Below are 13,840 nucleotides of genomic sequence, written 5' to 3' on the forward strand. Positions count from 1 at the left end.
TTTTCCCCCAAACTTCTAAATTCTAATGGCAGTAGTTGTCCTTTTGGTTTTTAAATTTCAAATATTCTATTATAGTTTCTTTGTAAAAGAAAATCATTTTAATCTTGTAATTTTATAGAAATCAATCTAGATTACATAAAATATTGTTCATTTACCTAATTAGTTGATGTCTATTTGGACAAATTTTTAATTCACAAGTCATTTGTAGTATGTAGGATTTTTTCTAGTAAAACAATATACAAGGTGAGAGATCCGAACCTCTAACCTTTTGATTGATAGTTTATATTTTATGTCAGTTAAGTAATGTTTATGTTGACACCTAGGTTAAGTTGGTTGGTTCAAAATAAATTATTTAAATTTCTTGTTATATTATATGATCGATAAAAATTAATGATAAAGCTTAAGACACATTTTAGATAAATTTAAGGGTTAAAACAAAATATTTGTACCTATTTTACGCCAATAAACTATAAACAAACTTAGAAGTTACACTTGCTAGGGACCGTTCACAAACCACAATTATTAATATGTATATGAAGTAATTACTTTTGTTCAAAGTTTTTAAACTTAATCGATATTTTCACAGTACATTAGAAAAAAAATAAGATTGAATAGGTCAAATTAAAACTCCATGACATGACAATATTGAATATATGATGTGAATGGATATTTATTTTATCTTTTTATCGAAAAAAAATTATGAGTTAAATGTGCTCATGAATAACATAGCTCAACTAACATAAAAAATACGTTATCGGAGATGTTAGAGATTCGAATCTCACACCATGTTGAACTTAAAAAATGTAAAATATTTATTTTGTCCCTAGGTTTTGGGTAGTTTCAATTTAGCCCCTACATTTCAAAAGGTTAAAATTTTAGACTCCGTTTGGTAACTATTTTGTTTTTTTATGTTTGTTTTTTAAAATTAAATTTATGGACACTACTTCTATCTCCAAATTTCTTCTTTTGTTATCTACTTTTCATCAATAATTTAAAAATTAAGCCAAAATTTGAGAATTAAAAAAAAGTAGCTTTCAAAATTTTGTTTTGATTTTGGAATTTGGCTAATAATTCAACCGTTGTACTCAAGAAAGATGCAAATCATTGTAAAAAATGTGGATAAAATAGACTTAAATTTTTAAAAATAAAAATAAAAAACAAAATGGTTACCAAACGAGTCTTAATAATTAAGTTTTGAGTTTGAGTTCAACTTAGTCCCTATGTTTCAAAATCTAACAATTTTACTCTTATGGTTTAGTATTTGTTTCAATTTATTCTTAGGTTTCTAGATTTTCATATTTAACCTCAGTTTTTCACTAAATAATCATTTTGTGTGTTTAGTGTTAATGTCTATTAATTAATTTAAAAGAATTAAAAGAATTACAATTAATTAAGTTTCTATATTTTTTCATCCGTATTTGAATTATTTATAAAATTTCAGTTCGTAGTTATTTTACATTAGTTAATAATCATTAACACTAAAATTGAAGTGTATTTAGTGAAAAATGTGTGGATGAAAGTAAAAATCTTGAAATTAAATTTAGGTATCAAATTGAAACAAAATTCAAAACTTAAAGACAAAAATATACTTTCGAAATTTAGGAACTAAATTGAAATCAAACTCAAAACTTAAGGAATTAAGAGATAACATTTGAAATTTTAGGAACTAGATTGAAATGAAACTCAAAACTTAAGGAATAAATGTGTAACATTTTGAAACTTAGGGATGAAATAGAAATTAGATCGAAATTTTTTAGTCTTAAAAGATTACTTTTTTTCAAAAAAATAAAAATAAAAAAGCAAAATCATCAATCAAATGAGTTACATTGAACTCCATTAAGAGTTGGACCACCATTGTTTGCTAATCAAAGAGATAGAGGTTGGGCAAGCATGAGCCTAGGGTTGCTAGCTTGCCTCATATAATTAGTTCAAGTTCATTGGACTGTTGAAAACCCAAGACAACATCCTCATGCATTATTGGAACATATATTCTATTTATGCTTAATAATCTAACTATATTACATCTCAAAATTCAAGCTTAATTAATTCAGTTAGAATTAAAGCATTTTTTATGGTTTGCTATGATATTGATTTCAATTTTTTTAAAAATAAAATGGAATGGTTAAATGGGGAATACTATTTATTTGAATGCTTCTTGTTACTTAAAAATACTAAAGTTGTCCTTTCAATTATTGTTTCATTTAATACCTATATCGAGGCTCCATTTTTTCCTATTTTATTTTTATAGATAGGAAATTAATGAAAATCTCTCCAACATAAGATTTTCCAATTTACAATAAAATTTAATGACTCAAGTATATTCTATAGTAGCAAAATGTTGCCTAAGCTATTTGTTGTAGCTTCTCAATACCTTTAAGAAAATATACACTCAAATCAATAAAGTGTTCTTCCATAGCCAAAAACACCAGTCTTACTCTATGATTATAGGTATATATGTTCAAATATCTTTTTTTATGTTTAATAAGACAAATTTTGTCAGAAAAATAAACTCATCCTCATTTTGACTTGATCATCTCTTCACTATTTTGAATGTTTGATTGATATTGAACTTATTTGTCGACTATAAGAAAATAGTAGTAGATATTATTTGAACTTTAAATAAATGTTAAAGCTACTAAATCATATTCTTCATTAAGTAAAAACTACCAATAAATTTAAGAATAAGAAACTATAGAGGTTTTTACACATCTTGTGCATAATCCAGAAATATATGTTTTTGGTTTTGATTTCAAGTAGGAATCTTGTTGGTCTTTGGTCTCACCAATTAAAACTTTTTACAAATTATAGTCCCTCTACTATAGCTCTTAACTTTGCTGCCTCTCGTGTAAATCTGTCCCTCTTAGAGTATCTAATGTATCTTCTCTAGCTCCCTATTGTACTTTCAAGGAGTAAAGATGGTACTATGAATGTGTCAACATATTTGAGATATTTGGATGCATCGATCCCTTTATTCATTAGTATTATCTTGTTCCGAAAAAAATTAAGCTTCAAGTTAGATATATGTACTACATAAATCCTATAAGTTCCATTGGTCAGAGGAGACCATTTGAAACCAAACATGGGCTTTTTCTTAGGCTGTTTCAGAGATGCTCAATTAAGGCAAGTGTACCATATTTTTTTTTAGTTCAATGTAGCCTGTTTGTTCAATGTTGTACTTGTTGCTGGTAGACATGTTTCTAAAATACAAGCAAAAAAGAAGAATATTTTTCTTTTATTCTTGTATTTTAGAAACATTGTATGGTAAAAAAACACTCGTGTTTTGGTTTCAAGTTATAATTAATTATTTACTTGTATTAAAAAATCTATAGGCTAAAAATTATATTACAAAAAGAAAGCCGAATTAATCAATGTAAACTGTACCCCATTATTTCAAATGATGTGTGTGTGTCAATGAAATGTGGTCATCTCTGTGAGAATATAAACAAACTCACTCAATAGAGATGATTTCTTACATTTCCCTTGAATGTGTAAAGCTAAACTGGAAATGACTCTTTTTTTCTGTTTCCTTTCAATATTAGTTGGCTGCTTAATAAGAGATTTTGTAGAAGAATTCAAATTCTACAAGCTGGGTCAGAAGAGAGGCTTGTAAACCAGAATGAATCGCCAATGACAGCTACATCGTCGTCATCGTTCCTGTGCCATGTCCAGAGCGCATGTGTCGTATTCACCACCTCAAACCGACCATGTCCGAAGCTTGCTTGCCTGAATAATGAAATTGTTGGCTTTGGGTCGATATACCTGCAGATTAAACTTTTGAGTTTAGTAGTAGTTTAGCACGTAGTGTCTAAATAGAACGTTGTATGCGTGAACTCCCTGTAATGTCATTGAAAAACAGTTTTGAAGTATTACTTGCTCGCAAGGCCTTCACGGTTGCCCCCGTCACCGATTGTGATATATATTGGTGCACAGTTGTTTGCTTCCCCATTATAAACACGGGTCTGCAACAATAAAATGATCAAAAGAATTCAAACAAGGAAAGATATATCGAGTTCACTTAAACGTAAATAATAATGCTGTGATTGTTGGAGAAACTTACGAAGCGCTCGTAAGCGTGGACGTGCCCAGCAAACACCACATCTACACGAGCTTGATAGAGGAGATCTTCCATGGCTGCCTTCATGTCAACAGACTCTTTCTCTCCCTGGTGAGCAGTGTTGGAGTTATACCATGGAGCATGAAGAAGCACCACGATCCATGGGGTTGTTGAGCGATTGATCTTCTTCAAGTCCGCTACGAGCCATTCATACTGAGCTGAACTCGTGTCAAAATCGATATAAGATCCCAACATGATGGCATGCACGCCGGCCGTGTCGAATGAATAGTAAAGGTTGGAATTCGACGAGCTTTGTTCGAAAGGCATGTGCCATCTTGCATTGTATGCTGTGAAAGGGTTGGAATGAATCACTGGGATGCGCTCTACTTCATGGTTGCCCTGAGTCACCATCCATGGTCTTTGGCTAGCCAGTGGCTCAACAAGTCTGCCGAACGAGTCCCACAGAGACTGAACGAAATCAGCATAAGACAAGTCACCGGGAAGTAGCAGCACATCATAGTCTGATTTTGCTACATTTTTAAGAGTTGTTTTAGTCCATTCTGTCTGCCCAAGATCACCTACCAAAACATTGATCATAAGAATTATACACAAGGCTTAATTAGAAACTTATTAGCATAAAAGAAACAGCTGAGCCAACAAGAACTTATATATATCCAAAGCCATTAATTAATTTTTTTTTTCTTGTGAAGCAGAGGTTGGTTTCTTTACATACCAATGACCACAAATTTGATGGGGAGCTGAGCAGGAGGGGTTTTTAAAGTGAAATTCCGAGCTGAGTTCGAGCTGCAACGATAGTAATAAGTGGTGTCGGGATTGAGAGGACCAATGGTTACATCATGAATATTACCAGATTCATACAATGCATATTTGTATGAGGAAGTAATTCCAGTTACAACATTGGTGTAAACTCCAGGGGATGTGCTATATTCCACCACAGATGGTGCAGAATCCTCTGTAATCCATGTTATCCTCATTTTATCAACACCAACAAGAGATATATGTACCTGAAAAGTTTTTTTTTTTTAAGATTGCTTTAATATGTAAGGGTGTGATTTTAGTATTATTTGGCAATTTTTTTTTTTTTTTTTTTTTTTTTTATGAACTTCTGTGCAATCACATAGTAATGTATGATTCCCAAACATCTGTTACTCATGGACACTGAAATCCAAAGACAACATTCTCAAGCTTCCAAAAACAAAAGAAAGGCAACACGAGAAGGAGCATGAAGTTCAAATGGGTCTTCAGGTAAAGGAAACAAATCTTCCTCGATCTTTATAAATATATGAGTTACTTTTCTTACTATCAATTGGTTTTAAGTTAGAACCTCATGTTTATCTAAACAATATTTGATTAATTTGATTTATGCATCGATTTTGGACGAATACATATTTAGAACTTTCACTCTTGGAACTTAAACAGATCTATTGCACATTTAAAATTAAAATTCTTAAATGAATTTTCATATATTGTATTCTCAAGTACCATTGTGCAATCAAGTTAAAGACCATTGTATTCTCATTTTTGTTAACTACATCTCAATTAACTGACTTTCTTTCCGTTTTTAAAGTTAAATATGGTAATATTTTTGTTCCTAGTAAAATATGGTAATTTGGTTGGGGTATATTCTTTTATTTGTCTGGTTTCCATCTTTGGGGCTGGTTTTTTCTTAGAATTAGAGGTTTGTTTTGGTAATGTTTAAAGCATATATCCAGTGTTGGGATGTTTTTAAATGAAAGTACATGCACGAGCCTGACAAATTAAAGTGTTTAGTTTTAAAAATTATTGGTTTGTATATTTTAAAAAGAAAATAAAAAAATAAACACACTTTACTCTAAAAAAGAAGTATTTAATTAATTTTCTTCCAATACTGCTCATATAATATAATTGGGATAGTCAAATAAACATAGCTCAACCAGTATTCTCGAGGTTCAATTTTCCTACCTACATTTTATATATATATATATAAAAGGAGAACCTATTTGAAATGATGAAAATATTATCACTATATTCAAAAATCAAAACTATTTCAAATGGATGGTTTCACATTTTTAACCCAGATTTACGAACATTACAAAAAATGATATTAACCATTTCAAAATCACTCTCCAACAAGTTTGGAGTGTTTCACTACACATAAATTTAAAAAAAAAAAAAAAAAAAAAAAAAACTGCTTGATCATGTAACACATGTTTAGATTATATGTATTGTATGGTTGATTTCTAAATATGTTGAGGGTTTATTTTAAATTTCAAATGTGTTAAGATATTAATAAACTCCCTTAATTTAACTTTGGATTCCCACCCACATTTGTAATCATGCATTATTAATTTAAAAAAAAAAAACATAAGACAACCATAAACATACATAATTAATTAATTGAAAAAAAGCTATATTATATAAAATACCCCAAACTTTGTACTTTGTATAAAATATATCTTTAAATTTTCAAAAGATTTAAAAATATCCTACTTCCAAAACGAATTAAAAAAATACCTTTACCATTAATTTTGGATAGAACGTGTTAATGTTTTGTATAAAAAATACCCATAAACTTTAAAAAATAATACCCTTAAATTTAAAAAAGTTCAAAAAATACTCTTATTTTTATATGAGCAAAAATCGTTAATACCGTCCTACTTTTCAATTTCCCATATTCTTTTCTCCCATCCCTTACCCTCCTGCTCTCCTTTTGTTAATAGTTATTTAAAAAAAAAGTAAATAAATACAATTACACACTTCAATTTAGATATATAGACTATAATAAGAAAAAAGAGAATAAAGAAAGCACCAAGAGATTTTATGACTTAAATATTCTAACAAAATTATACATTAGTAGTTGAGTGTATGTTAATAATCAAATACATTTTTTTGTTTGACTATTTATCATTATGATATGTTTTAAGGAGAGATTTTGACATTGGAATTTTATGTGATTTCATGGGATTTTATGATTTAACTTAAAATTTTCATTGTTGAGAAAATTTGTGTAAGCTCTGAATTGGAAAACTAAGAAAAAATTAAAGTATTTATATGAAAATTTATATATATTTTTGTTTTAAAATTGGATTTTTCGAACTTAAGAAAACTTCAAACAAATTGATCACCAAATTAATGGTATGAGCTTTTTTTTTATTTTTTTTTAATTTGAAAGTTATATTTTTGCAATAAGTGTTCATATACTAATGATGAATGTATTTTTTAACTTTTTTTTTTTTTTTTTAAGTTAAGAGTATTTTATAAAATTTTGAAAGTTTAGGATATTTTTTAAACAAAACTTTAACGGATTCTATACAAAATTAACAACAAGGGTATTTTTAACTTTTTGAAAGTTTAAGGGTATTTTTTAAACTGTTGAACATTCAAAGATATTTCTGATACAAAATACAAAGTTTAAAAGTATTTTTTTTATAATTTAGCCCGAAAAAAAAAGTAAGGCAATTAAATGTGTTTGTAGGATGTATTTGAGAGCGATTTTAAAATGGTAAATTAATTTATAAAGTGATAAGGATCAATTAGGAGCAATTTTGTCCTCCACTCGCACATATTGTAAAAAATATATAAAAATAATAACAAGCATTATTCCTAACGAAAAATAATGGATAAAATTTTTAAATACAGCACACGGCAAATCCTTAATTGTCCCTATTGAATAAAAACAAAGGCAACTAGGTACAAATAGAGTTCTCACGTGACAACGTTTTCACATTTGAATTGCCTGATCCTAATCCAAACAACCACAAACAAATAATATAGCAATCTGCCTCCCCTCCGCCCTCTACTCTTTTTTTAATGTATTTATATTTGTAGCTCACAAATAATTGGGCCCTAATGTCTTCAATTTCTCAAATTTTACTAATCTAAATAAATTTCTCTATTAAATAATTTCCTACAAGATAATTATTTTACCAACATCGTTCAAGATACATATTATTCACACAGAGAAATATGTTACTATAAGTCTAAATATATCAATAAAATAATTCATAATTTATCTTTTTAGAGTATATTTGAGAGTAATTTTAAAAGGGTTAAAATCACTTTTTTTTTGTCGCATTAAAAATTATTCTAAAATATATTTTTAATCCTTCAAAATCAATTAATTTCGACCTTGTTTGGTAACCATTTAGTTTTTTTGTTTTTGTTTTTTAAAATTAAAGTTATTTCATCTACATTTCTTACAATTTGCATCTTTCTTAAATACAATAGTTGAATTTTTAGTCAAATTTCATAAACATAAATAACTTTTTGAAAGTTGTTTTTTTAGTTCTCAACATTTGGCGTGAGTTTTTTTTTAAGCCATTGGTGAAAAATATATAACAAAGGAAGAAATTTGGGAGTGGAAATAATGTTCAGACTTAATTTAAAAAAAAAAAATGGTTACCAAACGAGTATTCATGTTTAATTTTACTCTTTTAAACATGGTTTTTCAACTATTACAAGAATCTAAAGATATCTCAACAACATTTCTCCTAACTCTATAAAAGTTGTTAGGAGAAATAAATGTTTCAAGATTGATTCTAAAATGAATAATAGAAGTGATTTAACCATTTTTAAAATCACTCTCGTACATATTCTTATTTCAATAATATGGATACGAACTTCTAAATGTTTTTAAACTTTAATTTGGAGATCAGAGTTGTTTGGTTGGTCGTCTAATTCTCAGATTTGGGTACGAAAGAAAAGAGGTGTGAAAATGGAAGCCTTCAACTCTGTTCCCAACTTTCTATATCCACCATGGCCCCATACCGATACTCTTAAAATATTATATCACCAACTCAATCTAAGGTAACGCATTTATTCATTCATTAATACTCCATTTTTTTTATGCTCTCTTTTCAATGTAATATATGTATACATACTCTTGTGTTTACCAAAAATTCTTAATTAAAAATAGAAGGAAAAAAAAAACAGGGTTGGTCTCCATTTTAAATTAAGTAAATAAACCTGCTTACAAATGATAAGGATTGCTTTTAATTAAATTTCTAAATAAAACCGTTTGACTAATTTATCCATAACAAACAAAAATATGAAAAACACAGTAAGGATACTAAAAATATGAATTTCCAAATAAACATATATCCCCTTGGAACTCTAATGAATCGAAGGGTTTGTTGGATGGATGGCAAAAAATGTGAATGACTAGGTTTTTTAAAAAAAATGTCAAATCATTCTTTGTTTAAATTTGGATAAAATTACCAAAATATACTTGTACACATGTGGAAAAATAATCTCTTTTACTCGTCTCATTGTCTCTTCTTTTTCCCCCACACAAATCACTGTGTCTTGCTTTCACTCATCTCACTTTCTCTTCGTTTCTTCACTCACAAAATCACTTATCTCTCGTCTCTGACTTATCGGAGTTGGTCGGATTGAAACTGCTATGTGACCGAGGAGAAACCAAAAAAGAAGAAGAGAACGTATAGAGAAAGATTTCTCACGTTGAAAAGGACAATAACTAAATTTTACGTGGCCATGACATACATTTTTCTAAAAACTTGGACAAGTTTTTTGGGCACTTATCTCAAAAAAAAAAAAAAAAAAAACCATGAAATTAAACTCTAATTAAAATGTAAGGTTTTTCGTAGCGGCCGCGGTAATTTCCCTATTTTGATGGTTTAATTTCTCTCGAGAGTATTAATTCAAGTTAAGCATATAATCCAGATTCCAAATACAAAAATGAAGTCCAGAAGAAAATACCTGTTCTGGAGAATCGTAATCGAGATCTTGACGGCGGGGAACGAAGAGATTCCGGCGAGGTGGCGGCCGTTGATAAGCAGAAACAGCAGAGAACAGAGAAGCGAAGGCGGCGACAGCGATAGTAAAGGCCGCTGGAAACGACGGCATTTTTCGATTGGAATCCGCCACTGTAGAGTAAACAGATAGGGAGAAGTTTTTTTGAGAAGAAAAGAAAATGGAAATTGGGAATTGGAATGATGGAATTTTTGTAAATAACGTCTAAACTCTAAAACGGATTTTATATGAAAACGGCGAAGTTTTCAGATTTTCAATGTTAGTCATGGTCCTGACGTGACCACCCGTTTACGTGTACGGATAAATCTGCTCAATCGCACGTGACTCTCGGGGGCCTACTTTTCTTACACGTGTCATCTTGCAAAATATTTCTCTAATTACTCGAAGTTCTTTATTATTAATTATAATTAGAGAAAAAATAATTATTTTGTTTTTTATTTTTAGATTTTGAAAATTAAATTTATTTTCTTTCTATTTTTTATAATAATTGGTATCTTTCTTTAAATATAATAGTTGAATTTTTAATCAAATTACAAAAACAAAAATAAGTTCTTAAAAATTACTTTTGTCAAAAAAAAACCTTAATTTTTTAAACAATTAGTAAAAAGTAGATAATAAAATAAGAAATTTAGAGGTGGAGTAATGTTTATAGGCTTAATTTTAAAAAACTAATAACTATCAAATGGTTACCAAATAAAGACTTATGTGTTATATGTTTTTTTTAATACAATTAACGAGGTAGGGGAAAATTGAACCTAAAGAGGTAGAATGTAACTTTGGTGAATTATTTGTAAACAGGTAGTATATGTTATTTACTACTTAATGGTTACTTTGGCGAATTATTTAAAAATACTCTTGTTACTTTTGGATGGTTTTAAGTAGGCATTAGAATTTTGAAAAGTTTGATTTCTACCATCGAACTTTGAACTTCGTTTAAAAAAAATATTTTGAGAGTGAATTTATCTCAAAATATATTTTTCCATCAAAGTAAAGGATAGAAATTGATTTGGCAAATAATAAGTAAAGATTAAAAAACCTATGTGATATTATAATCATTATTATTTTGAATATAATATTAAATTTATTTACTCGTCAACTTAAACTATTAAGTCGATCAGTGATTTAACATGGTCTTAAAGTAGGAGGTCACATGTTCAAACACTACAATATTATTTCTCCTAGTTAATATTGATTTCTACTTATTTAATCATCTAAATATTTCAAGTCTAGAAATGATATAAAAATTAGTGCGATCATGATGTGTGTCTATGTTTATCCGATGGGAAGTCTAATCTTAATATCCTCCTCACTTGGTTAAAAATATACTTAACAATCCAATGTATTCAATAAAAATAGAAAAATAAAAAAATTTGGTTTAATTTGTTTCTATGTATCAAAAAAATGAAAAAAATGAGAATGTTGCTCTCAAAATTCTCAACGTTTGCGTGAGAGAACACTTCTCACAAAGGCTTTCATAATTGGTTGAGTTCACGAAAAGCTATTTCCGAAAGTTCACATTAAACAGATTTCAAATAGAAAACATAGTTGGAAAGAATTAGCTAGAAGCCATATTCCAATTAATTCTGTCATTTTCATTTGTTTATTCTATTTTAAAATATAGTCTACTTGGATGTATTCAAATTGACGAGTAAATGAGAATAAGAGGTTCCTCATAAATAGTTTGAAGATATGTATTTTAACTAGTTGAACTATATACTTAAATTTGTAGCAATTTTTTATAGAATTGTTATATTTTTTTTATTTGAATTTTACAATAAATGAGCATGTGGTGATTCAAATGTCTGATTTCTTAATCGGAGAAATATATGCATCAATTATGACAGATTTAGGTTGACACATTCATAGAATTTAAACCTTTAAATTGCGAATTTGATTGTTGATAATTTTTTAAAATACAAAAACAAGTTGGAAACCAGACAAATAAGTATTAGAAAGGAGTATTTATTTGGTGGACAATTTGATTGGGTGGGGAAGTGAGTGTGTGTAGCCAAATTAGTCAATGAGAGAGTTGAAACGTTACTCGACCGCCCACAAGTTGTCACTGATTTGATCAAACAAAAACCAAAACAATTCTGTTCAATAAATTGACCATTTTTTTAATGCTCTTTAAACTTTGCTTAAACTTTAAGCTTCATAAACTATTCGCTTTTTCCAATAGATTTTCTTCTTAATTAGATACCCTTATGTTTGAAATATTGAAAATACAAGTATTCTTAGTAATTATTGAATCAATCAAACATTTTAAAACAAGCATGAATGTATATGCATATATAACCACATGAACTCAATCTCTTTGACTATTTGTTTGAATCAAGGAATAAGGGATATTGTTCTATGGGTATGAATATCAAATATTTAAGATTTAATTTTTGGATAATAAAGATAGGTAGACGATAACTAATGCCTGAAAAATCAAAATTAAATAATTGAGACCTTCTTTGATAACCATTTGATTTTTTATTTTTGTTTTTGAAAATTAAATCTATAAACACTATTTCCACTCCTAACTTTTTTTTTTTTTTTTGTTATCTACTTTTTTACTAATAGTTTAAAAAAGCAAGTTAAATTTTGAAAACTAAAAAAAGTAGTTTTAAAAAATTTGTTTTTGTTTTTGTAATTTGGTTAATAATTCATCCATTGTACTTAATAAAGATGCAAATCATTGTAAGAAAGAATGAGAAAATAAGCATAATTTACAAAAACTAAAAATAAAAAATGAAATTATTATCAAACAAAACGTCAATATATAACTTTAAAATAGTTAAATAATGAAAAAATTTCTTAGATAGAAAAATGTCAAACTATTTACAGAAATAATTAAAAAAATATTGATAGGCACGGATAAACTTCTATCCGTCTCTATCAGCTTCCATCAAAAGAAAATTAAATTCTACTATAGTTTTATTATTTTTCTATTTTTGAAAAAATTCATTTAATAATTGTTTTAAAACATTTAATTAATTGAAAATTATGTTTTTAATATGATGTATTTATTAATTAGCTAATTATCTATTTTGTTCGTCTGTCAGTCAGTTAAACTTCATTGCCTCGGACCATAGACTCATCGTTGCTGAGTGGGATTTTGTAGGTATAACGTGTCAGTTCGTCCTTGTCGTCAGAAATGACTTAGATATGAAGTTGCTTCCTCTCGTTCTGAGGAATGTGACTAAACTATTTAGAATGTTTATAATGGTCTCAAGGATAAAAAGGGGACAACCTTCCGCAAGAAGGCTAGGCAATGTCTCAGAGAGATTGCTTACTGGTACAAAAACAAACTGAAAGGTTCAATCAAAAGAGATATTGCTAAGAAAGAACAGGAAATTCAGTTAATTATTGCACGGGTTCTCCGTAACTAGAGGGCCAACATGATTAAGACTAAAAAGGATTCAGAACAATTTCTTGAAGAGGAAAAGATTTATGGGCAACAATGGTCTCAAGAAAATCGGATTAGATAGGGTGACAAAAATATATCTCAGGGCTTTGTAGCGTAGAAAGGCCAAGAAAATCCACAGGATGGCTCTGGATGGAGGAGGAAGGGGTCATCGTAGAAGTGGCACTCACTACAAGAATTTTCACCTTTTTGCACGCAAAAAAATGTCGGACAAATGTCGGACAAAGTATTAAAAACGTTGGGATAGATTATGCCAACACATTTTTTTGCGTTGGCTCCTCCTGACGAAAACTATTTTTGTCGGCATAAATACTATTTTTTGGCGACACAATTGTTTGCATCGGCATATGTTTTTTTCCAACAAAATACAATTTGTGTTGGGAAGAAGCATAGTCTTAAACAACAAAATTTCAGTTCAACAAATTTCTGCCAACGTTTGTTTGTGTCGGCATTAGTTATTTATAATTTTATATATTTTTTTGTAACAATTAAATAATTAATTTTTTTATTTTCTTAATCCCTAATTATATACAAACAAAAATTAATCTTCAAACAAATCAATTGGGGATAAATATAACAAAAGTAAGCTTATATATTTAAAA

The 13,840-nt window shown here is 28.5% G+C and overlaps 1 protein-coding gene across 1 annotated transcript; it reads right to left on the reverse strand.

Moving 5' to 3' along the window:
* Positions 1-3,361: 3,361 nt before the first annotated feature.
* Positions 3,362-10,051, reverse strand: PAP20 (Purple acid phosphatases superfamily protein). The gene is made up of 5 exons (XM_039025347.2): positions 9,773-10,051; positions 4,788-5,079; positions 4,058-4,632; positions 3,871-3,959; positions 3,362-3,759 (listed from the first exon to the last, which is right to left on the reverse strand). Exons 1-5 carry the CDS (start codon positions 9,917-9,919, stop codon positions 3,573-3,575), a joined length of 1,290 nt encoding a protein of 429 aa, XP_038881275.1. The 5' UTR covers positions 9,920-10,051; the 3' UTR covers positions 3,362-3,572.
* Between the last annotated feature and the right edge of the window lie 3,789 nt (positions 10,052-13,840).

The sequence above is a fragment of the Benincasa hispida genome, chromosome 3 (assembly GCF_027475165.1).
Source record: "Benincasa hispida cultivar pf3 chromosome 3, pf3_genome.v1.1, whole genome shotgun sequence".
NCBI lineage: Eukaryota > Viridiplantae > Streptophyta > Magnoliopsida > Cucurbitales > Cucurbitaceae > Benincasa > Benincasa hispida.

Excerpts from the sequence above, each read along its gene's own strand:
- PAP20 (XM_039025347.2), bottom strand. The coding sequence starts at position 9,919 with ATGCCGTCGTTTCCAGCGGCCTTTACTATCGCTGTCGCCGCCTTCGCT. Across the intron at positions 5,080-9,772 it reads ATTACGATTCTCCAGAACAG|GTACATATATCTCTTGTTGG; the intron begins GTATTTTCTTCT and ends AAAACTTTTCAG. Across the intron at positions 3,760-3,870 it reads CGTGAAGGCCTTGCGAGCAA|GTATATCGACCCAAAGCCAA; the intron begins GTAATACTTCAA and ends TTTAATCTGCAG.